Source organism: Sphaerodactylus townsendi, linkage group LG05 (assembly GCF_021028975.2).
Source record: "Sphaerodactylus townsendi isolate TG3544 linkage group LG05, MPM_Stown_v2.3, whole genome shotgun sequence".
Lineage (NCBI taxonomy): Eukaryota > Metazoa > Chordata > Lepidosauria > Squamata > Sphaerodactylidae > Sphaerodactylus > Sphaerodactylus townsendi.
The window spans coordinates 109,074,418-109,099,432 of record NC_059429.1 but is presented as its reverse complement, the minus strand read 5'-3'; the positions used below and the strand labels follow the sequence as shown (position 1 = coordinate 109,099,432).

General features: G+C 43.7%; 1 protein-coding gene and 1 long non-coding RNA gene across 6 annotated transcripts in view; one reads left to right on the top strand and one right to left on the bottom strand.

Moving 5' to 3' along the window:
- The window catches only part of PLCG1 (phospholipase C gamma 1), a 100,402-nt gene extending 87,090 nt beyond the window's left edge, over positions 1–13,312 (bottom strand). For 2 of the 5 annotated variants that reach the window (XM_048496966.1, XM_048496968.1), the window contains exon 1: positions 12,246–13,311. In XM_048496966.1, coding sequence (XP_048352923.1) covers positions 12,246–12,447 — 202 coding nt within the window. In that variant the 5' untranslated portion in view covers positions 12,448–13,311. Of the gene's footprint in view, positions 1–12,245 lie in introns of all 5 variants that reach the window. The other 3 variants (XM_048496965.1, XM_048496967.1, XM_048496969.1) reach the window with 2 other exon arrangements.
- On the top strand, positions 6,621–24,379 carry LOC125432883. Its single transcript, XR_007244563.1, has 3 exons — positions 6,621–6,734; positions 17,118–17,120; positions 24,369–24,379. It is a non-coding gene; the product is annotated as an uncharacterized LOC125432883 (long non-coding RNA).
- The last annotated feature ends 636 nt before the right edge of the window (positions 24,380–25,015 follow it).

Sequence of the window (25,015 nt, the reverse complement as noted above, 5' to 3'; positions counted from 1 at the left end):
TTCAAAGCAAGCTTCCTAAAGCATATTTCATTCGACCTGTATCTGATTATTGCACATCTGCTCCATTTCTCTGCTTTCTTAAGTGGTTACCGCACCATTTGTGGCGCAGCAACTTGAGACTATTCATCTGGCAATCGGGATCTGCAGATCCCTACAGCAGCGTTTTCATGGATAACTGGTCACCAGGTCCAATAACCACCTTGTTTTGATTTTTTTGAGATAGCTTTCTTTTGTGCAGACTTAACTGGAGACATGCAGTAAGTCACTTGGTTTCCTACTGTTGAAGCACTCAAAACCTTCTTCCACCACCTATTTGATACTTCCAAGTAGGGAGTGGCATTCTAGAATGCAAGAGAGTTTAGTCCAAAAAGCAAATAGCTCTAACCATACTCCATGGGGCCAACTTAACACCTGAGCATTGACAGACCGTTGAAATCCCTGTTCTGACATGGAAGCTTGCTCAGTGACCTTGGGCCAGTTATAGACACTCAGATCCACCTACCTTACAGAGTTGTTGTAGGATAAAATGGAAGAAAGGATAATGATGTAAACCATCCTGGATCCCCAATGGGGAGACAGGCAGGGTATAAATGGACTAAATAAATAAAAGACTGAAGAGGCATAAAGTCCAGGAAGGTTTAAACTCCATAACTTCTCACTACAGAAAGAAAGCATTTAACTGCTAAGGCCAAAGGGCTGAGGGGGAAAACATGAGGCAGCTTCATGTCCAACCCACCATGCTAAAAAAATCACTCTCTGGAGGGATCTAAAGAAAAAATCTAAACACTAAATCTGCAAACAGTGAAGACAGTAGTAGAAGTATGTAAAGAGCACCTCCCTCTGCAAAATATAATCACAGACGTCTGCCTACCTGCTCTTATGGGATGTGTTTCTAGTGATCTGCAGGCAGTATAACGCTAGCATCTCCCATTTTAGTAATTAAAACAGTAATTAATACTCATTCCCCACATACCTAGATTTCCTAAAGCAGTTCTGAAACCTTTACCACAGCCTAATCCTTGTAACTTCACAAGAACTATACAGGAAACCACATAAAATCAACAAATCAACACGGAAGACCAAAAGATATCATAAAAATGAGTTTAAAAAATTAATGGTATTTGCCAGAAATGTCAAGATGTTGGATCATTTTTCCAAATGTGGTGGTCTTGTAAAAAAATCAAAAAAGTACTGGGTGGAAGGTCATGAGAAAAAGGAAAAAAAATTAAGATTAAATTCTCATTTGCTATTATAATTATTGGGTATCCTCCTTGAGAATTTTCCAAAGAACCTTAAAGAACTATGTTTGTTTTTGCTAACGGCAGTCAGAGTAATAGTGACTACCAGCTGGAAAAACAAAACAAAAAAGTCCAAATACAGAAATCTGAGAGTATAACCTCGGAGAGTATGTTACAATGGTTAAACCAATGATTCTTGTAGAGTTTGTTGAGAAGTAGGAATGATCTTTTTTATACGTGGCCGAATCGTTTACTTAATAATAATAAGATTAATACCAACAGAAATTAAAATTAGAATCAGAAGAATTAGATGATAAAGTTAACATGTTATTGAGATGTTATTAGTTAGGACAATAAGTTTATTTGATTTATATCAGCAGGTGTTAAATAATTAAATAGAAGAATGTTAGTTCTCTCTCAAGTTTGTATCATGTCTATCTCACTGAACACTAAGATCCATTTTATTGTTATATGGTTTGATTTTTTAAAATAATTTTCAAATTTTGTGTGTGTTTATATATGAGTAAAAATTAATAAAAATATTATTTAAAAAAACCAAAGGACTTATAGAACTATTATAAGCAAGACACTTTTCCCTGGAGAGCTAGATAGCATGCCACTTCCCCAAGTGTCCTCTCCCAATTTGACATTTTAAATTTGTACCCCTTGTGATTTCATAGCATGAGACCTGCCCCTACCGAAATGCTACCATTTAAGTATAATAGAAATATTAATATCATTAAAATTGCTAGCAAAGCTTGATAGAACATCCTCAGAGAAACTGTACTAGTATGGCACTGACTTTGGCTTTCCTCCCCTATCCCACTTCCAAACCACACACAATTGAAATCCAGAACTCCTGTTACTTAGATGGAACCATATGTAAAGGCATTCAGCACTACAGATTCACTCTTCTATATTATTGCTATTTCTCCAGCTTTTTACAGAGACCTCCTACGTAACAAGTCTTCCTTTCAAGCAAAGGCTAGACAACTACCAGTGAGGAATGTTCTGGTTTGGATTTCCTCTGTGGAGAAGGGGATTGGAGTCCATAACCTTAAAGGCCATATCTGATCCCATGCACACTTAAAAGTTCTACTGAACATGCATCCCAAATAAACATGCACAGGACCACAGCTCTGGTCACCTTCTCAACCCTTTCACACTAGGCGCTCTCAAAGCGCAACAGACAATCCTTCTGTGGCAAAGGACAAAGGGGATGAACCCACTTCCTCAACGGCCTGAATTTTCACCTTCAGCAGAAATTCCACATGGGCCCTTTCCGCACATGCAGAATAATGCTCTTTCAAACCGCTTTCAATGCTCTTTGTAGTAGTGCGGAATAGCAAAATCCACTTGCAAACTGTTGTGAAACTGAATTGAAAACGCATTATTCTGTGTGTGCGGAAGGGGCCATAGTTCAAATGTGGGTCTGTCTCATATGAGAATGAAAAAACAAGTATCTTGGGAGAATTAACAGCCAGCATCAAGTATTCAAAATGAAAACGACCATAATTGTAAGACAAGTCACACAATAAAGTTTTTTTAACTACCATGCATACCTTGTATGCGAAATTACAGTATGCCACCAAGAAAAAAAGCAGGTCAGTGAGACAAGAAATCTGTGTTACTAGGACATTTTATATCTGTATCAGTATGCCAATAAAGACTTGAAACTGGCTCCTACATTTCAGAGGCTCCTAAATCTGGACCAAATCTGTCTAAGCCTGAATGAGGATGGAATTTTGTAGGCTATACTGTTGTTTTTTTCTCTCATTAAAAATACTGATAGAAAACTGTGTCATGACAGTTGTATAACTGAACCTGTGGTTATAGAACCAATCTTTCATGAAATGACCAAACATCACTGAGGAAGCAACGTACTTGTTGGGGTATGTCCTTCCATATACCCGTGTGCACCAATAACAGTCATCACACCGCCATTTGTTGGCTGCCCCACCATCTAGGGTGGTCCAGCTGGCATCAACCACAGTCTTATTTTTGAATACCCATGACGAATGAAAAATATACGACGGTCACACAACGCACAGGCAGCATTCGGACATCTTTCCCACCTCTGAATAAATGAGATTCTAACCCATGCTAATTCCCAATTACTGGAAAAGAAATCAACCCCAATTTGTTACAAAGTCCACACTGGACACTGAATCAAAGATGTCCTAAACTTGAAAGTCTTCGGTCTTGGCTTTGCTCAAGAAAGGAGAGAGCACAAGTCAAGAATAAAGCAAGCTCAGACTCCTCACATACAAACTCAGCTTGCTCAGATTCAGAATCCAACCTTCCTCTGCAATATTTATATTCTGGAACTGTTACCCTAAAATGAAGAACTTAAAGAGAAACCTCTACAATTTGCAACTTCTTATATTTTGGACTGCTTGCCTCTTCAGGGTTCTATTTGCTAGAACAGTGTCATCTTCTCCCCCCCCCCCCCCCCCGCACTAATCCACATGTGGATAATGAAAGAATATCCTACTGACTGTGGATTGTTTGCAGATCCCACCTGGGCCATGTGAAACTTCTGGGCCCTATGGAGCTTATTTCCTGGCACTAGCCCATTTAATATTATAAGCAACAGACAAAGCACTAATACATGGAAAGAAAAGGCCCTCTACAAATGGAGTTAATGCATAAAGTCTGGAAGGAAGAGCCAGCGCCAAATGATTGGAACTAGCCTTTAATCTCATCTATTTTTAAAAGCAAGATAGTCTAGAAAGTGGCAATTATAGAAGCATCTCATTACTAGTTACAACGTCCAAGAGTCTGACATAGATCTCATTTAATGGATCAGGCTGGAGGCAGGAAGATTGTGATCACCTGCAATTATGAACATAGATCCTAAAATTGAGTCAAGGTGCCATGTCAGATGCCATGAAGCTGAAACCCTGTATGTAAGGCAGAAAAACTTTGTAGATAACCCTAAATTATCCAGGCTGGTAAAAAACTAAAATAGACGGGTCCAGAAAGTATTGAGAACTCCTCTGATAACGAGTCAGCAGGAATCCTGGCTCCTGTCCACAGCCAACAGCAGAAGTGGAATGGAGAGAAGCAAGCCCTATGGGGTCAGACATGAACCCACAGCCTGACACCAGTGCAGGACCCCGTAGCCCTCCTGCTCTAGAGAGAGCTGTGGAAAGTCAGATGCCATGCTGCTCATCTCCCTCATCTCCAGAGCCTCAGGAACAGAGGAGAACAAGCAAGGTCCTACAGGACAGAAGATAACATGTGTGTCTGGCAACCCAGCAAGGTCCTCCAGGGACAGTGAGGAGTATCTGCAGGAGCAGGTCTGAGGTAGCCAGCGGGTGCATGGTGTTATAAGTCCTCTAAGTAGCCTTTATAAGCAGCTGGAAAGGGCATAGATGATTGGAAGCAACACATCAAATTGCTGTTGTCCTTGTGGCTCCTGCTTTGAACGATCTGCTGTGTCAGGACCTTGATTTGAATCCCTGGACTTGTGTTTTTGGTTTACCCTTGGACTTGTTGCTGCGAGTGTTGGAACTTTTGTGCCTGACTTCTGGAATATAACTTTGACCGAGGAAACTAGACTCTGTGTGTGTGTGTGTGTGTTGTGTGTGTTGTGTGTGTGTGTGTGTGTGAGAGAGAGAGAGAGAGAGAGAGAGTGTAAGTACTGGGGAACCGCAACTACTGTGAAGAAGGGGCTCTCCAAAGCAAGTGATGTGATAAACTCATGTGGCAGAAATGTTCTAACTACCCGGACATGGAATTGTAATTGACAATATCGCTGTTCAGCCCACAGGTACCAGGAAGCCAGAAATCACTGGTAGTTCCTCCTGATCTATGGGGCTATAGCAGTGGTTCTCAACCTGGGGGTCAGGACCCCTTTGGGGGTCAAAGGACCCTTTCACAGGGGTCACCTAAGACTCTCTGTATCAGTGTTCTCCATCTGTAAAATGGATAAATGTTACGGTTGGGGGTCACCACAACATGAGGAACTGTATTAAAGGGTCGCGGAATTAGGAAGGTTGAGAACCACTGGGCTATAGCGTGGTATCAAATGGGCAATATGTATTTTCAGCTTCCATATATATGAACTAAAGGCTGTATGAGCATCCAAAATCCACATGTTGCTCCTTTCAGTGAAAATGGCATATGAGCCTATCGGGAAGACAAGAGACAGGATGCACTCCTGATATGCACAACTGGCACCCCCCTGATATACTCAAACATCTAAAAAGTGCTCATACACTGAAAGTTTCTAGCTCACTAATCCTGTAACCACATCACAGTGGACATGTGTACAACGTGTTCAGCGTATGCATGATTTTTCCTTGTACACACATGAAACGTCTGACACTACCTTTGGTGGTTAACAACTGAACGCACAATTTAAATCCCCCTTTAATTAAGACAATGGTCCCCAGTTTTGTTTTTAGAGTGAAAACACATTGCTTCTTTCCTACAAAGAGATGTGTGTGTACAAATGCAGAATGTCTGCACATTTACTGTAACATATTTTACAGAACTAATGAGCTGGAGTAATTAAAAAAGGCGAACTCAGTGTCAGACATGATTTGGGAAAGGATGAACTGTAAGACACCCGGTATCATAAATCAAGCATGCTGCTCCGTCTGGAATATGTATACACTTGTAGTTACTCTATCTAAATATTAATAAAAATACTAGAAAAGGCACACATTTTCGCTAGAAGGAAATGGCTTGGGTATGAGTGTCGGAGTGGGGGGCTGCAACCCCCAACCCAATCACCCGACTCACCCCCAGCTAGGCCTTTTGGTTTCTCCTACCAGTGAAGTCACTTCCTGCCCCAAGATCTAGCTGTCGGGGGGTTCCGCTGTTCTCTGCCACAGTGTCTGCCAAGAGACATGGAGTGTAATCCCCCCCACACCCATCAGCTGAGCCATGGGTCAGGAAGCAGCCTGCACAGTTCAGCTGGTAAGTGCAGTTCTCTGCCTGGGTGCCTCCTGGTTTGTACTGGAAAATGTAGTCAGAAAGAAGCCAGCTTTTAAAAACTCAGCTGGGTCATGGAGCTGCTTGTGGGAGGGTTTTTCCAGAGGGGAAAGGGTCACCTTAAACTCAATGTCATCTGATTTTGCTTGTAACCTTCTCTTTTTTTTAGGGAGTGTCATCTCACATTTGTGGTGAATATAGTATTAGATGCTTGAAGAGCAGGGCAGATTGTATTCTCGGCAAAATACTTAATGTCTCCTGCATGATCAGGTGCACAATTTATCTTAAAGTTCAGGAACGTACATTTCAATTTCACTGTGGGAGCAGACAATATTGCCTTCAACAAATGCAGCAAATCTGTATGTCTTTGAGCAGGAAGGCCACTGTATGTCTTTGCGCAGGAAGGACACTGTTCTGAAAAACACTATGATGCCAAGACTGGAAAACAATCCTGCCCTGGAAAAGCTGCTGCCTCATATCCGTGGCAATGTGGGTTTTGTGTTCACCAAGGAGGATCTGACGGAAATCAGGGATATGTTGTTGGGCCAATACGTGCTCTCACAACTTTATAGTCCTTGACCACCTCAAAACATGTCCATGGCTCTACTGCATGATTAACTCAGCTAACAACAGCTAACCATGAACACAGTGACAAATGGGACTCCATATTGTCAAGTTCTGAGCACTAGGTCTGAGGTTTCACAGCACTGAAAAAAACATTCTTATCACAGTTGAAGCGATGCTCCTTCCAGACTGTTGCTATAGTGATCAAGGGCCCATTATAGAAAGAAATAAATGATTTGAGCAAGATGCAGCATTACTAGACTGGTGGATTTTGGAGATGCGTGACAAAGTGATGATTTATTTACTGAAGACTCTTATTGGTGGTCATCCCTTCTTCTTTTTTCCCCTTTAACAACCAGTTTTAACAACCGGTTCCGGTGGTGGGATTCAAATAATTTAACTTGTTGCTTACAAGCACCATTGTAACAAGCGGTTCTGCTGAAGTGGTGCGAGCCTGCCGAATCCTACCTCTGCTTACACAAAGAGATTGTGCCAGTTCAAGGTTACCTAGCAAGATTCAAACTGCAGTGGGAACTTCAATCCACGTCATCCTAGTTCAACACCCTATTACATCACACTCCTTCTCCTATTGTTCCCCACAGCAACTGACATTCACAGAGAGACTACCTTGGAAATATGGAAGGCCACTCCAGACCCTGTGGAACCTTCCTCAGTGAATGCATCTAATTTCTTCTAAAAGCACACTAAACTAGCAGCTATCACTACATCCTGTGGTGGCAAGTTCTACCAGAGAATTATGGTTTGTATGAAGAAGTACCCTCTTTTGTCTAGTGAACATGAATTATTCTTCAGGCAAAATGCAGGCTGCAATCAAAGTTACTCAATTTTTAAACTTTAAGATAATACAGCAAACACAAGTATTCAGATAACCACATCATTCAGCTATCTGCTTACTAATACATGAGAGAAGGCATTGGGGGCAGGGCGAGAGCCAGCATGGTGTAGTGGTTAAGATGCTGGACTAGGACCTGGTAAACCTAGGTTTGAATTCCCACTGACATGGAAACTTGCTGAGTGACCTTGGGCCAGTCACACACAACCCCGGGAAGTATTTAGGTGAGTGAACTCTAAGAAATACCAGGGGCATGACGCAGAGGCAGGCAAAGGCTCTTCTGAATATCTCTTGCCTTGAAAACCCGACAGGGTCATCAGAAGTCAGCTGTTCGATGGCCAAAAAACAGAGACATGGATCAGCCCTTAGGCAACATGTTCTGTAGGTCTGCTAATTGAAGCCCTAAATTCCACTCAGGAATCTCAGCTTGAACTCGGCACTCACTCACCCAATGCTAAAGATTTTTACTTATGGAAGTGTCATCAAGTCACAACCAACTTATGGAAACCACAGTAAGGGGCTGTTGAGGCACATCAGAAACAGAGAAGGTTTGCCATTGACACCTTCTGCACAGTCTTCCTTTATAGTTTCTCAACCAAATACTGACCTTTCTTAGTTTCTGAGATCTGATGAAACTATCTCATGTTGCCTTCCCTTCGTGCTACAAACACTCAAAGTCTAGACAGTGGCCACAAAGTCCGGAAAGCCCACAATAGCCAGTTGATCCCGGCCATGAAAGCCTTCAACAATACACTCAAAGTTCAGTTTTGTGACATCCTTAGATCTTCAGCAATCTCGCACAAGAACATTCCTTGTTTGACAACTGCATCACTGAGATACAACTGCTGTGGGTGAATGAACCGCTACCACAAATCAAATGCCCCCAACATAGAAAAACTTCATATCTCATCTCAAGCATAATATTTCCCACAGGAATGTAATTATTATACTCTGCCTTTCTCTCCAGTGGGGACCCAAAGCAGCTTATACCATTCTCCTCACTTTCATTTTCACAACAAGCCTGTGACATAAACGAGGTTGAGAGTGTGCCGCTCTCATGACGTAAGCTCCCATGACAGGGTAGGGATTTGAATCTTAACCTCCCAGATCCTAGCCTAGCACTTTATTACGCCATGCTGACTACACAACTAGCAGCAGCACGGCTTCTTCAGACTTTCAGTCCTTATTCTAAAGGCCTGCAGCAAAGAAAACAGGCGATACAGCTCAGGAGCAGTCTTCTTTGGGGAAGTTTCAGCTAACAATCCTATTTAATTATGTACCCATAGTTCATTGCAAAGCCACCATCTTGGATTCTAAGTGCTTTTTGCATTAAAAGAAAAAAAATCAATAGAAACATTCAAATCCTCGTGGACATCTAAGAAACTAATTTATTACTTGCTCACCCAAAATGCCTTTAGAACAGCTATCACTGGCTATCTGGCTACATGGGTTTTTTAAACACTTTACTCGGGCCATGGAAGCTGTTCAAATGGCCCACAGTTAGCTTTCAGCTTAGAGAAGCACAAATAAGGTCTGACCAATCACGGCACCTAAGACTGCAAAAATGGAAAACAATTCTCTGTCCCCCCCTCACTAAATCACTGTTGGCACCCACAAAGAAATCTATTGCAAAGAAAGGATGCAAAAAGATTTCCCCCCTCCCGCCCCCGGCCGGTTAGAAAAGCCCAGTTTAAGCCACTGTATAGCCACCATAATTAATGTGTGCAAAGCTTAGATAGAAATATTAAATTAGGATGTTTAAAGGATCCTCTAGCAGAGTTTTACAAGAGGATTACAGCTAATCAAGTCGCCATCCAGCTGTGCAAACATCTGTCTCTAAAGCTGATAAATTGGTTAATAAAGATTTATTTGAAAGATTTGTTGTTTTTTTCAAAAAAACTTGCAGATTCCACAGCACTGGCCATATCCGTCTGCTGCACAAGAATACAGCCAAGAGTCTTGTACCACCTGAAGGACTAAGATTTATTTCGACAAATAAGATTAGACAACCCCCCCCCCACTCCACCCCCACACAAAGGTAGAAAAAAATAAATTATACACAGTAACATCGCGAAATACAAAAAATGAACACATTTGGAGTTTGCATAGAAAATGTAAACATGCTGTGGCATTTTGGGATCACTGCTTAAAATTTTTCTCTTTTTGCATATTTTTAATGTGCGTCTTTACATACATACTTGAAGACTCTAATAATGGTTCATGCCTCTAATGAAGTGGGCCGTAGGCCGCAAAAGCTGATACCACAATAAAATGCTTAACTTTCAGGTGTCACAAGATTCTATGCTGCTTGTGACTTGCAGATTTGTATCTACCTCACGGGAAGCAAAGTTGAAGAGTCATTACTGTCTTAGCTGTTCTGTTTGGCAATAAATTCCAGTATCCTAGTTCATTTGCAGCATACAGTATATCTTCAAAGCAACACTTTTAGGAGATTTTATTCATTTGCTTCATTTATAACTCTGCCCCTGGTGACTGGAGGGAATCCCCATTTTCTGAAGGCAGTAAACCTCTGAATTCCAGTGTGGGGAAGCAACATCAGGGGAAGGCATTGGCCTCTAAACTCTGTTGTGGGACCTACAGAGGAACTGGAGGACCACTATGTGAGACAGAATGCTAAACTAGATGAACCAGTGGTCTGATCTAGGAGGGCTCTTCTTATGTTCTTATGACTAGCCCAAGGTCACCTAGCAAATTTTCACCTCAGCATTGATATTCAAACCTTAATCTCTCAGCAGCCTAACCAAGACACTATGCTAGCACAACACACTCAGCAGTTTAGATTTGTATCATAGTGTAGATTTGTGTTGTATGAAACAGTACAGTTTACACACATAGTAAAATATGCCTGAACAACACCCAGCAAGATAAGAGATGCTGAGGATTTCAGCTTTGCCAAGAAAAGTTACTGGCCACAGTAGGTTTTTGCTTGACATTCTCATACCTGCAATACTCTTCCATGACACATTTATTTCAGAAACAGATTCACTTTATTCAAGTAAAAAAAATGTTATGCCACTTCTGCCAGGAATCCGCCTATGGCGATTTACATAATAAAATTATAAAAACAAAGCATTAAGATATATTAATTAAAATCCAACATCCGCTTCATCATCCTTTACACAAAAGCTGGCAGACAAGTGAGGGGTGGGGTAAGTGTGGGAGAACAACCAAAGTCCTTCAATTTTGGTTCTGGTGGGTTTTCCAGGCTGTGTGGCCGTGGTCTGGTGGATCTTGTTCCTAACGTTTTTCCTGGATAATATATATACCCCAAACATTTCCTTCTCTCTGGACACAGTGTGTAACGTACTTCCCTCTGAGATACACCTCTGAAGATGCCAGCCACAGATGCAGGTGAAACATTACGAACAAGATCCACCAGACCACGGCCACATAGCCCGGAAAACCCACCAGAACCAGTTGAATCCAGCCGTGAAAGCCTTTGACAATCCTTCCATTTTACTTATCCTTTTTACCTGGTTACCTAGAGGCAATTTTTCTTTGCCACACCTGACCAGGGAACAATTATTTTTCTAGAGTATAGATATAGAAATGTGGAGTCGAATTCCTTAGGGGGAGATTTTTTTAAACTGCATTTTTACTCCCTTTTACAAAGTATGACTGCAATTTAAATAAAAATCACACAAAGTGAAACTTGCTATCGAGATTAGGAAAGTCAGAGTCTAAATATAACCTCTCTTGACAGAGAAGAAGAGATCCAAAACAAAAACTCGATTTTATTATTTTTTTTTCAAACTTGAGAAAAACAGGAAATCTGCTTTCCTCTTGTAGCTCTGACATCTTAACAGGGCTAAGGGGAGAACTGGAATAGGTGTAGTGTCAGGTGATCAAAACTGACATCCTTCATTGGCCCAGAAGATGTTGATAATAATAAAATAGTTGTTCCTGGATTGGCAAGAGGCCAAACCTGGTTTTTTTATGACAGCTGGGGGGAAAAAACAAACAAACAAACAGATAAGTTTGTTCAGAAGTGAGTGCCATTGTGTTCAACAGACCTTACTCCCAATTTAAGTGTGTATAGGATTTCAGCCTAGTAAAATGTGACGTTTACAGATGCACAGGCATTGAGCATAGATGGCTAATGTGTAAAGTAGAGAAGGTATCTGGAGAGGGAGGAACTCTTCATGGGGCAGAGTTCTGTGCAGTTTAAGACCCTCTCATTCTTCTTTCACCCTTGGCCCAACAAAAATGATCATCTTACCCAAGGAATGATCGACATACCAATGACTTCACTGAAAGCAGATCTGCAAGCAGCCACTAATTTAGCCTCCCAAAGGCAATAAAGGCTTTCCTCGGGTAACCAGATTGGAAAACTCTTGTAGACTGAAACCGAGGGGGCACAAATGTTTAACAAAGGTGTCTGTGAACAGGCAGATTAGAAAGCCTTTGTGGTCATGCTCGCAAGTCTGAGAGCACTAATTCAAAATGAATGCATGCATTGCTTGGTTTGGAAGGCCTCTAGCAGGCGCCCACAACGCAAACAGTAATTTACTTGAATCTCAAACAAATCGTAATTGTAAAAAAAAAACAAAAAACCTTTATTTCCATTGCCGGGGATTCACACGATCTGCCTTTTTCCTGCATTGTGCAAACCCGCACATACTTACTGGCTCCTTCGATTTTGTCCGAGCCTCTGCTCCAGATGATCTGTCTGGTTTCCAGCTTCACCTGGAAGGTCTTCCTCTCCGGCCTCTGGGATTTCTTGGAGTAAAACAAAGTCATCACGGTGCCCACTTCGAGGCTCCTGCAGAGATGAACCCCTTCGGCTTCATTTTGCAGGCAGGGGCCATTGGTGAAAACCGACGCCATGGCTCTCGCCTCCGCCGTCACCCCCCTCCCCCTTTTCCCAGCCAAGAAAACTTTGCAAACAAAAGGAGGACTTCTTTTCCACCAAAGCTGGAAAGCAGGGAGCAATTCCTTTTTTCTTTTTTTTTTTGGAAACGGGAGGGATTTTTTTTAACTCATCATCTCCCCCTCTCCCTCAGTTCTGCACTCAGAGGCAACAAACAATCCTCCCCATACAATCTCCTCCAGAGGAAAAGGAGGGGGATGCCAAAATAAGCCGAGGCTTCTGTTCAAGAGCTCAGGAGGTAAAAGTCAGCCCGGTTGATCGCTCGCTCCTCTCCAGCCGTCAACTTTGCAGTCCAAAAAAGCAGCAGAAAATCGCCTCGGTCATGCACCATTTTTTTGAAACGATTGCTCCTTTTTTCCTTCGCCTTCCTGAGCGAAGCCTTCAGCGAAACCAACCAGGGAAGGAACGAGAAGGGATGGGGAAAGACACTGCGGAATAATAACAACAAATAATTCCTGCAAGGACTTTCCCCGGTTTTGGTGGATGCGCAAGGGTTCGGGGGCGATCCAGAGGAAGAGGCGCCTTGCCCAGCCTCTTGCTCTCCTCCCCTGCCCACACGCGCCGCCTCTTCTGTGCAGGCAGATTTCTCTCCAGATCGATCAGACGGGCTGATAAAGATCTCCCGAGAGTTCAGCAAGTAATGGCTGGAAGAAAGGGGGAGGGGGGAGCAAAAAAAAAAAAACAGAGGAGAAAAGATCCAGCAATCCGAGTCGATTTCAAGGCTCGCTTTTGTGTCACCGGGGGTGGGGATTGCGTTTCCACACTGCAACATGTGCAAGGAAAAGGAGGAGGGGAATCCGCTTGGGAGCAAGGAGTGGGAAACAGAAAGCAAAAACCCTTGGCTTGCCTGTTCCCTTCGGGCCTCCCCCTTGCTTGGAGCCTCGTCGGGGGGGGGGGGGGGTAGCGGACCGCTCTGGGGCAAAGAAAAGGTGCAAAGATTCGCCACAGCACCCCGGCCTTGCGTTAAAACAAAGTGCAAAGCAAGAACCGGGGAGGTGGAGGGAAGAGTGACTGGGCTCTTAAAGAGATACGGCAGGCTTCGCAGCAGTGTCGCGGCCCTGATTCCCATCGGGGCCTAAATGCGGGCGTCTTCCCTTGCATTTCCACGCCATCCAGGGTTTTGTACACACGTGACGGTGCATGGGAAAGGAAGCAAGGAGGGACTGAGAGCGAGGTGGCCATCCACCAAACTCTGATCTGGGAGGGCAAGGTTCGATTCCTGGCTCCTCCACATGATGCCTGCTGGGTGTGTGGGCTAGTCACAGTTCTCTCTTTGAGGTGGAGGGCATCTTCACAGATGGGTTATTCTCACCCATTACTCTGGGAGGCAGGACCGATTCTAAGCTTCCTGTGGAGAGGCTGCAGCGTTTGGGACTTATGAGGAGAGGCTGCAGCGTTTGGGACTCTTTAGTTTGGAGAGGAGACGTCTGAGGGGGGATATGATTGAAGTCTATAAAATGATGCATGGGGTAGAAAATGTTGACAGAGAGAAATTTTTCTCTCTTTCTCACAATACTAGAACCAGGGGGCATTCATTGAAAATGCTGGGGGGAAGAATTAGGACTAATAAAAGGAAACACGTCTTCACGCAACGTGTGATTGGTGTTTGGAATATGCTGCCACAAGAGGTGGTGATGGCCACTAACCTGGATAGCTTTAAAAAGGGCTTGGACAGATTTATGGAGGAGAAGTCAGTCTATGGCTACCAATCTTGATCCTCTTTGATCTGAGATTGCAAATGCCTTAGCAGACCAGGTGCTCAGGAGCAGCAGCAGCAGCAGCAGGCCATTGCTTTCACATCCTGCATGTGAGCTCCCAAAGGCACCTGGTGGGCCACTGCGAGTAGCAGAATGCTGGACTAGATGGACTCTGGTCTGATCCAGCAGGCTAGTTCTTATGTTCTTATGTAAGGACTCCGACCTTCTGCCGCCTGGACAGCCAGCAGCAACCTCCAGCTCTCTGGACCCACTTACAAGTGGAGCGGGCATAGTAAATGCTAAGGGGCATAACAGCTCAAGCTGCAAAAGTGCAAGTGGCTCTACACCCTCTAAAAAAAGGTGTGAAAAAAGCTAAGCTAAAGAACACCCAGAAGATGACAAGTTCAACACAGCTGGGTAAAGGCGGCCAGAATTGCCCACCAGCCACCGTACCCACCACTTTTGATTCTCAGGGTCAGGTCTGCAGTTCCTGCATGAAGACTCCAGAAACAATGTCAGACCTACCCTGTTTACTTTCGACCCTGTGGGAGAGCAGCTATCTTACGCAGCAGATGGGAGGCCATTTTGTCTGGGATTTTTTGGCCATGATCCAGTGTTCCGTTCTATGTTTTCCAGCAGTCCTTCCCTCCTGTAAATTGGTTCCCTGCTTTCCCCCATAGCATGTCTCCAACCCCCTCAGTGTTATCTGAACAGGGAGAGGCCTCCCCATCTTTCAAACTTGCTCCCCATCCATGGGATCCCCAATGCAGCATTGAAGGCCACAAGCACTAACCTCAGTGCAGGAGCAGCCAAGGCCACCCAGAATCTAGGTTCTCAACCTGACTGGAAAAAGGAAGAGGGAGAGTTATGTTCTGAGGAGGAAGAGGAGAACAATCCTGGTGCCTCCCGTGCATCTTCAGTGCTAATGACTTTCAGTCCCTTATTTCAATGGCAATCATGGCTCTTGAGCATTCTGAGCAATCAAACTCAACCAAGGAAGAAAGGGAACCCAAATCCAAACCAAAGGGCCCAAAGGAATTCTTACCTAGGATCACCAGCTCTGGAAAGGTCTCTCCTCTGAATTTTTTGATATCACAGTCAGGACGGAATGAGAGAGACCCATGGCAATCAAGTAGCCCCCTGCAATTGCCAAAAAGCTTTATACCTCAGACAGCCAGGCCATGGAAATGTTAGAATTTCCCTAAATCAATGCTCAGAAGCCACCCTTCAATCCTCAGATCTCCTGTCTGTCAATGGAAAAGGTAATGTTAAGGACGCATTAGACAGGAAGGCAGAGCTCACTGCCAAGAAAGCTCATGAAGCCTCTGCCCCATCTATCTGAGCCGCCTCAGTGTCAGCCATCATCTCCATTGCCTCAACTGTCTGGTCCAGGAAACTTGCCCAATTTCGTCCCCCAGAAAATAAGAAGCTTCCGGACAGGTTAAACCAGCTCCCAAAAGCCACATTCTTCCTAGCTAATGCTTCTGTACCATGGACAAGACTGAATGTAAGGGACCTTTAGTTCTTTCTCCATCCATTCCAGCTCAACATCACCAACAAACAAGACAAGTTTCTATCTCTTAACACCAAGGCTCATTCCGCACATGCAGAATAATGCACTTTCAAACTGCTTTCAGTGCTCTTTGAAGCTGTGCAGAATCGCAAAACCCACTTGCAAACAGTTGTGAAAGTGGTTGTAAACTGCTTTGAAATTCCTTAAAGGTAAGAGAAAAGTGTGGTATAAATCCAAATTCTTCTTTAGTGTGAGCATGATTAAACTCAGGTCTGACTTTCAACTTGGAAAGCATGCTTGGAATCACAATGGACAACTGCTGTCCTAGGCACTTTTATTTGTTAGAAAAAGCCATATAAACAGAACGTAAGGAAAGTCCTTGCTGTAAATCAGGCCCAGAAAGTTTTATCAGAACCCTGGTTTCTTCTGTGTGTCACCAGATGTTCTCAAGAGCCAGACATGAAGACATTCTGGAGTCGTCGTTAGAGGGCCAGACTAGGATTTGAGAGACTCACATTTTAATCTCCATTCTGGCCATGCACCAGTCACTCTTCCTCAGCCTAAACTAACTTACTGGGTTGTTGTGAGGCTCAAGCGGAAGAGGGAAAAATACACCAAAATATACCACCACCTTAAACTCCTCTTCTTGAAAAAAGGCTGCAATCAAAGTACAGTACATAGATAAGTAACAAAAATAACTCACACAAGCATTGTAAGCTTCAGGAAAGTTGAAATGCGACTAAATCAACCTCGAATAGCCATCAATTGATGCACAAACCCAATACAGGAGGATTTTAAAGTGCCTGTTTTTCATATCTCATTGCACACAACCACCTTTCAAATTGCCTTTCAGTTTTTCAAATGTGCATACCATCAGCGCTAAAGGTCACTTTGTGAAGTTCATAGTCCATTGGGTCTTCTCAGTGCAAGACAGACACTCTAGCCATTAGCCCACATTAGCTATTGGCTATGAGCTTCTCCTATTTCATCCCAGTGCCACTGAAGTACATTTGTAAGGTATTGTTCTGGGATCTGGGAGATCCAGGCTCAAATTCCCACTATGCCATGGAAGCTTGTCAGGTAACCTTGGGCCAGTCACTAGGGTTGCCACCTCTGTGTTGGAAAATTCCTAGATATTTGTGGTTGCAGCCAGGGGAGGGAAGGGTTTGGGGAAGGGAGGGACCACAACACAATGTAATATCACGCAGCCCACCCTCCAAAGCAGCCATTTCTTCCAGGTGAAATTATCTCTGTTGCATAGAGATCACTTGTAATTCCGAGAGATCTCCATCCCTCAACTGGCAGTGATGTAGCTAGGAGGAGTGCAGGGGGGCTAGACCCCTGAGTGCCACTCCCTCTGGTCACAGGGGGGCAGGAGTTCGGGGCCAGTGTGCAGTTGCAAGGCAGTAGAGTGCAGGGTGTGCCCTAGGCAGTGGTGGGATCCAAAAATGTTAATAACAGGTTCCGATGGTGGTGGGATTCAAACAGTGGCGCCGCCGCACACACGCACCTCCAGTCCCTATTGGGCAGGGAGGTTGCTTTAGTAACCCCTTCTCGGCACTCAGAAAAAACTAGTAACCACTTCTAGAGAAGTGGTGAGAACTGGTTGGATCCCACCTCTGGCCCTCGGCACCATTTTCCTCAGCTATGCCCCTGCAGACTGGAGCTTGGCAACCCTACCAGTCGCAAACACTCTCAGCCTAACCTTCCTCACAGGGACTAAGTGAGGTGCTGTAGGTGGCAAGGCACACCTACCCCTGACACCTACAGCATAGAGCAACTGCCGCTCAGAGGCTCTAGTTCAGCCACCACAACAATCACAATATCTGCACTAGTCGCTGCACGACAACTTTCCAGCAGCTTCAGGAACTCACATCACAGCAAACCGTCTCAGTTAAGCATCACCTCTTTGTGGCAAGGATGTTTGTGGTTTGGTTGCCTTCTTTCTGTTTTGCTTCTATATGGCTTGTGGGCCGTAATAAAGATAGACTGATTTTTTTTTTAACCTTGATTGTCTCTTAGTTACATTGAGGATAAAACGGAGAAGAAGAGAATGATGTGAACTACTTGGGGTCCCCATTGGGGAGAACGATAGGGTATGAACTGAGTAAATAAATCATTGTACACAAGAAGATATTCATGGAGACTGTGGGTTATACCAAAAGATGCAGCAGCTAAAGAACAACTTCTATTTCTTCCCCCTTTCTGTAATTTTTGCATAAATATGAGGAAAATAATTTCTTTTTGTCCATCGCACCTGAAGAAGTACAGACTAACGAAAGCTCATGTTGGGATAAATGTTTTTTTTAAGGTGACCTAGGACTTCTGTTTTGTTTAGCAGTGATTCATGCCTAACGGTACTTTGTCCAAATCATGTTTCTTGACAATCTAAAAATCCCCAACTTCGATGGGGAAATCAGGGCCTAACTAGACAATCGGTGATCCCCAATCCACCATGCAGAAGTCACACAAGAATTTTTACTTATCAAAGTCCCGCAAGGGCCACATACTGCTGCAGATTGTGGTGTGAGAGGACGAGGAAACACCTGCGACCTCCTCTCTGTATTGTTTTTAAGAATCTGGAATTGTAATTCATCTCCAACCTGGAGAAAACGGCAGCTTTGGATGCTGGATTCTGTGGCCAGACATTCCTCTTGAGTGTCTTCCCCAGATACCCCCCCCCCCTTCAGGAATTGCTGAAGCTGGAGTTGGCAAGCCTAGCATTTGGGGCATCTGCTCATAGAATAGAATTTCTCCACATCTACCCCTGGCATCAGTTGTCGCTCAGAGGTTCCATGTCAGCCAACACAGAAATCACAATATCAAGGCTGGCCTCTGCATGACAAATTCCCAATGGATTCAAGACCTCACATTTCAGTGAATCCTTGCGCATTGCCTCTTTGTAGCAAGGATGTGCCTGTGGTTTGATTGCCCTGTTTCTGTCCTGCTTCTGTGTAGCTTGTGAGCTATAATAAAGATTGATTGGCTGAGTTCGAAATTGGTTCTTTTTTCCCCTTTACCTTGATGGTCAATTAGTTAAGGCCTTCATTTGAGTACTTCGCAGCCTCGTCCTTCAAGAGCTCATTTTAGAGATGATTGAAATGGGCATTATAAATCTCTAAAAACAGGGATGATAGCCTCCACGTTGGCTTGGGAATGATGATTTTGGTTATAGCAATTTTGTTCCAATCCTGGAATGCATTCAGTGATGAAGAAAAGATACTCTGCCTCTGTTCACTGGAAGTTCTGCAATCGTAGCCCGAGTTTCAATGCTGAAACCTAGCTTTCAGAATTATATTGTGACTGAGCCACTTTGAACCCTGCCTTAAACAGAGCAGGTGCAGAGGAGAGCAACAAGGGCGATCAGGCATCTGGAGAGCAAACCTTATGAAGATAGGCTGAGGGACTTGGGAATGTTTAGTCTAGAGAAGAGGAGATTGAGGGGCCGCATGATTGCTCTTTCTAAGTATTTGAAGGGCTGTCACTTAGAAAAAGGCAGGCAGCTGTTCCTGGTGGCAGCAGAGGATAGGTTTAAATTATGGGCAGAAATGTATCAGCTGGACATTAGGATTTTTTTACCTTTACAGTATGAGTTGTTCAACAGTGGACTTGGCTGCCTAGGAAGGGGAAAGCTCCCCCTCACTGCCTGTCTTTAAGCAGCAGTTGGACAAACACTTGTCAGAGATGCTCTAGGCCCGTGGTGGCGAACCTTTGGCACTCCAGATGTTATGGACTACAATTCCCATCAGCCCCTGCTAGCATGGCCAATTGGCCATGCTGGCAGGGGCTGATGGGAATTGCAGTCCATAACATCTGGAGTGCCAAAGGTTCACCATCACTACTCTAGGCCATGGGTGTTAAACATGCAGCCCAGGGGCCGAATTCGGCTCCTTGAGAGGGCTTATCAGGCCCAGTGAGCTAGCTGAGGTAACCCCCCATCCCACCTCCACTGATGTGGCCTGACAAGGTGAGAAACATCCTGTTACATCCTTGAAACAAGTGCTTCTCAAGGACCTAACTACACGTTATGTTTTCACTGAGTAAATACCTAGGTTGGGTCACAAATATGTTTTGGAAGACCCCTACTTCTCAAGGATGGTTAGGGTCCTGATTTGGATTGGGACTATGATGAGTGGGGAGAAGGGACTTAGACCTTCCTGCCCTGCAACATCTTCCTGACCTGAAATAGCCTTGGAGAACTATTATTTGCTTTGTTGGGGAAACTGAAATGTAACCATATCAGCCTGGAGTTGCCAGCCGCAGATGGGACCTGGAGTGCTCCCAGAATCACAACTGAACACCAGATGACAGAAATCACATCCTCTGGAGAAAATGGCTGCCGCCTCATCTGTCCCCAGGTTCCACTACCAAATCTCCAGATACTTACAATTCTGGAGTTCGTAATTCAACTTAGGGCTCCTAATTCCAATTTCAAATGGGTTCAGCAGGAATCATAAGTGAACAATACCAATAATTTAATTATGACCTCAGTGATTTGTAAGATGTTAGGTTGCACTTATTGACATACTTTTATCTCATAGGTGTCAAACTTGTGGCCCTCCAGATGTTATGGACTACAGTTTACATTATCCCTTGCCAGCATCAGCATGGACTGTAGTCCATAACATCTGGAGGGCCGCGAGCTTGACACCTATGTTTTATCTCATGTTTCCCCCATGGAGCTCAACAGCATACATGGTTCCCCTTTCCATTTTATCCTCACAACAACCACGCAAGTAATAGTCTGAGAAGTCACCTCAGCGTTAGTGATCTTTATGACCAAATGAAGATTAGGACCCAGTTCTCCGTGGTCTTAGTTTACCATCATTCTCAAACTACTGTGCCACTCTGGGGCATTGAGCTGGGGTTTGTTTTTAAGAGAGTGATTTGAAGGGTCCAAGTATCTTGGGTGATAAAAACCACATATAGAAAATAAGCACCAGCCACCAATCCGTATAGGTGCACCTCCTAGGCTGTGTTCTACATGAGGAACATTTCTGAAGCTGTGGTTCTATGTCTGTGATTTGGGAGAGAAAATGGGTTATGACATTTTCAGCAGTGGGCTGGGAGGGAGGAGGCGGAACAGAATGAGCAAGAGAACAGGATTTGGGTTTGCAAAAATGCATGAAATGCAGCTTGTTGCTCAGTAATGCTACAGCTTTACAAAGGCTAGAAGTGAACAATGCAATGCAAACTTGATCAATATCAATTGCTCTGAGTTTTATATTGGAGAGGACATTAAGTAGCTTGGGGAAGGCAGGGTAAGCTTAGAAGTTTGAATCATGGTAAAGCTTAGATGAAATTCCGTTTTGTCTTTTTTTAAACTATGGGATCTCCTTAGCCTTTGCAAACGTGTGTGATAAATGTTTCAAACTCTAATCTTGTGGGAAATCAAACTGACCTAACCCCGCGATTGTCCATCGCTGTGGGGGTTTCCCCCCCTAAAACTGGGGAGACAACGGGAAATAGGGGATTTTGAAAGAATGAGAATAGCTAAACTGTCCCTGAAATACTTTCCATATCAGCCTTTTATCCCCATAAGCTCTTCTTTGTTCTGTTTCCAGCCCAATTTTGCAACCAGCCTGGCACTGTCAAACATTACAAGAAACCTGATGTTAGGAAAATAAATCCACTCACTGTGTGAGATGCAAGCTGATTTTATGGGAGATGGGGAGGAAACACTTTCTGGTTTATTTTTAAATTAGCAGTAAAGCCCATTGTACAAACAAATACAATGGGCTCCAGAAAACTATTGGTGCGTTAAAGGGGCCCACCGAGGGGGCCAACCTCTCTTGCCTTTTCTCCTGGCTTGGCCCCTTAATTTACCACAGATAATGAAAATTTAACCTAATTATTCAATGGGGGAAAAAAGCCTACTTATGGATTCCCTCCGCCCACACACACCAGACAGGCTCCCCTAACTTTGCCAATGGGCTCTTCTGGCTCGGCTGTGGTTTGACAGAGTTTGTGCTCTGTTCAGGCAGGAAGGTCTTCAAAGTTCATCACAGGACTTAGTCCTGGTAGAGAGAAGCACATTGTGGGGGAGGAGGGGGACTATGGCTTCCTCCTGTATTTTTTCCCCCTTTTCAAGGCATGCCGCTGTTGGGAAGAAGCACACCATGGAGGGAGGAGCAAAGGCTGTTGGGAAGTGTAGTCCTTGCATCTCCAGGGAGAGCTAGAATCTGGGCCCTCCTGGATAGTTGAGGACTACACTTCCTAGCAGCCCTCTCTTTTTTTGGTTCATCATTGGGAACACGCAGCTTAATTATATAGTAAGATGGGGTCTGGAAGGCTTCTTTCCGGATTAAAAAAAAGGCTGAATGTCTGGCTCAGATGTAAGGGCGACATATTAGGGAATTCTGATTCATGTCTTGTCTCTGCCACAAGTTTTCCTTCAGATCTAGTGTAAGTCCGTACAAAGGAAATGATGTTTTAACACCTTTTACAACCAGCATGTTTGTAATGCTCAGTGTAACAGCTTCCAGCAAATGCAGTTATCAGTGCTTTAAGACATCCATTTATTATTCAAAATGTACAGATGGATCCATGATATAATACTAACGGCTTGATATTTATTCTCTTGCTTTTTTATACCCTGCCTTTCTCCCCAATACAGACCCAGAGCAGCTCATGTCATTCTCTCCACTTCTGTTTTATCATCACATCAACCTTTCAGGGTAGGCTAAACTGTTTGTATAACTGGCCCAAGGTCACCCAGAAAGTTCAAGTTTAAATAATATCTCCTGCAAATAATACCCCATCGAGCCACTATTTAAGGGACAAGACAATTTTTCTGCAGGCAGCTGCCTACACAATTCAAAGCTTCGCTTACTGCATTTTGAACATTAGTCAGCCCTAAGGAAATCTATTATTTCATGGATATTCTCTGTGCCATCTCCAAAACGTTATAGACAATGTATGCAAAAGCTGAATTTCTCTGCCTATAAAGCAGGTCTGCCTTTAGTTGGTATGGTATTTCCTGTATGAGCCAGAACATGTGAGTGATTATATTTACCTAAAGTGGTTTCAGGGTTTCTGATAGCAGCTGAGATCGCAGCCTAGCAACACTTACTTCTTGAAGGCATATTTCTCAAAACAAACCATAATATTATTGGAAGGATTGAAGGCATCTTATCATGTTATGTATCAATAAACTCAATTTTATGACCAAAAGAGATCTGCAGCAATCTTTGCCTTGCCAATCAGAATCACTTTATATTCGTCAGGGTGGGGAAAGATAAAAACTGACAGTTGTTGCTTAATGTCCTGCAATTACTTCATTTCATTCCCAACTAAACATAAAGTGGATTTCTCTTCCAATCGATTTGACATTGAAAAGGATCTCCTAAGCAATCAGCAATTTTGAGCAGATCCAGACTGGGTTATGCCAGCTACATGCTGAGTTTAGGAGTGTGATCTTATGTGGAATTTGGAATGTATGGGCTGTACATCCTGTGGTGACTCTGAGATGAATATCAAGGATGCATATGAAAGGAAATGGTTACCACAGCTGTACCATTTGCACCAGATAATTTCAGTGATTAAATGGAGCAGAGAAAAGTTTGAGACCCATAGGTCTTGACAAATCACCTCCCTCAATGGTTAATGTGTTGGCCCTGGTGTGCAAGGGGCTAGTGGGAATCATAGTCTATGAACATGGGGCTGATGGGAATTGTAATCCATGAACATCTAGAGAGCCAGAATTGGACACCCTGATCTTTTGGGACATCCTGGGGTTTACGGGAACTACCACATCAGACCACTCCATTCAGGCCAGCCTTAATTCAATTATTTAGATGATTGAAATGCTGCCTTTCCATGAGTAAATCATGCTTGGGATGGGCTACAAAATTAATCAGACAAAAAAAGCGCAGAAAGCTGGTAAGCGCAGAGATGTCCTTGTCTGAATGCCAGACTAGCTTCACCTTGGAAGCTAAGTAGAGATGGCCCCAGTTAGTATAGGAATTGGTGACCACCAAGGAAGCCCAGGGTTGCTACACAGAGGCAGACAATAGCAAACCACCTCTACTCATTGCTTGCCTTGAACACCCTATAGGTTTGCCTATTACGCAATGCTTGTTGTGACCTCTGTTCTGTTCTTGCAGAATTGTAATTGTTGTGCGATGTGGCATCTGTGGTCATGCAAAGTGGTAGGACAGCTCTATCCTTCAGATTTTATTTTATATGCCTCTACCGCATATTTCTTCCCTAACAAAGACCTAACATGGTTTACATCAAATTCCTCTTCTCCATTTCAACCTCTCAACAACATTATGAAGTAGGGTGAGGCTGTGCGGCTGGCTCAAAGTCACCCAATAAGCTTCCATGGCAGAGTGGGGATTCCAGCCTAGGTTTCCCAGCCACTACGCCATGCTAGGTGTTGATGGATGATGGCCTGCATGTGTGAAATAGCCATCCCTCCAACTTGCAGCAGCTGAGAGGACCACTGCTTTAGAGCAACTATCTGTTGAATGGGGTTTGCTTGGCGTGAGATTGGCACTACTATATTTCTTAAATGCAAGGCTAGGTTTTCCCCCTAGTTATGATATCAAAAAGGGGGTTCATCTTAAATTCTCTCATAATTTACAGTAATACAATTTTTTTTGTATAACTGAGGGCGTGGGAGCGGGCCTCATCTTCTTTTGAAAAATTATGATTTTTACAAGAGGCCCTCTGCTGGAGAGAATCAAAGTTGCTCATGCACATAATTGTTCATGCACGACTCTTTCAGGAGGACTGAACCACATCCTGCCAAATAAATCCAATCCACAAGTGTTTTTTTTAATTTCTTATTATCATTTTGCCCTTTCATGGAACTCTGAAGTTATCCAATGATTAAATATACTGTACTTTTGACATTTCCACAGAGAATGCCAAATATTACCTCATGTTTTACATGAAACCTGTTGGGTAATCTTGCACCAGTCACAGTTCTCTCAGAACTCTCGTAACCCACATGGAGGCAGGCAGTGGCAAACCACCTCTGAACATCTCATGCCTTGAAAACCCATCAGGGTCATCAGCTGTGTCTTGACAGCACACACATGATGTACACACATGCACAATAAGCAGTGGATTGAGAACTACTGTGTGTAATCATTTGGAAATTCAAGGAAGACAGTACAGCTTACCAAACAGAACATTAATTGGTACATCATGGTACAAGAGTAATCAGAAACCTATGTGTACCTGGAGCTTATATATAGTAGGGGAGTGCATTTCCTTGACACAGTGCACTTAGGGAATCTTTCCTAGACCACAGTCCATACATTTTGCTAATATGAGGTGTCCATCATACACAACTAGGTACTTGAC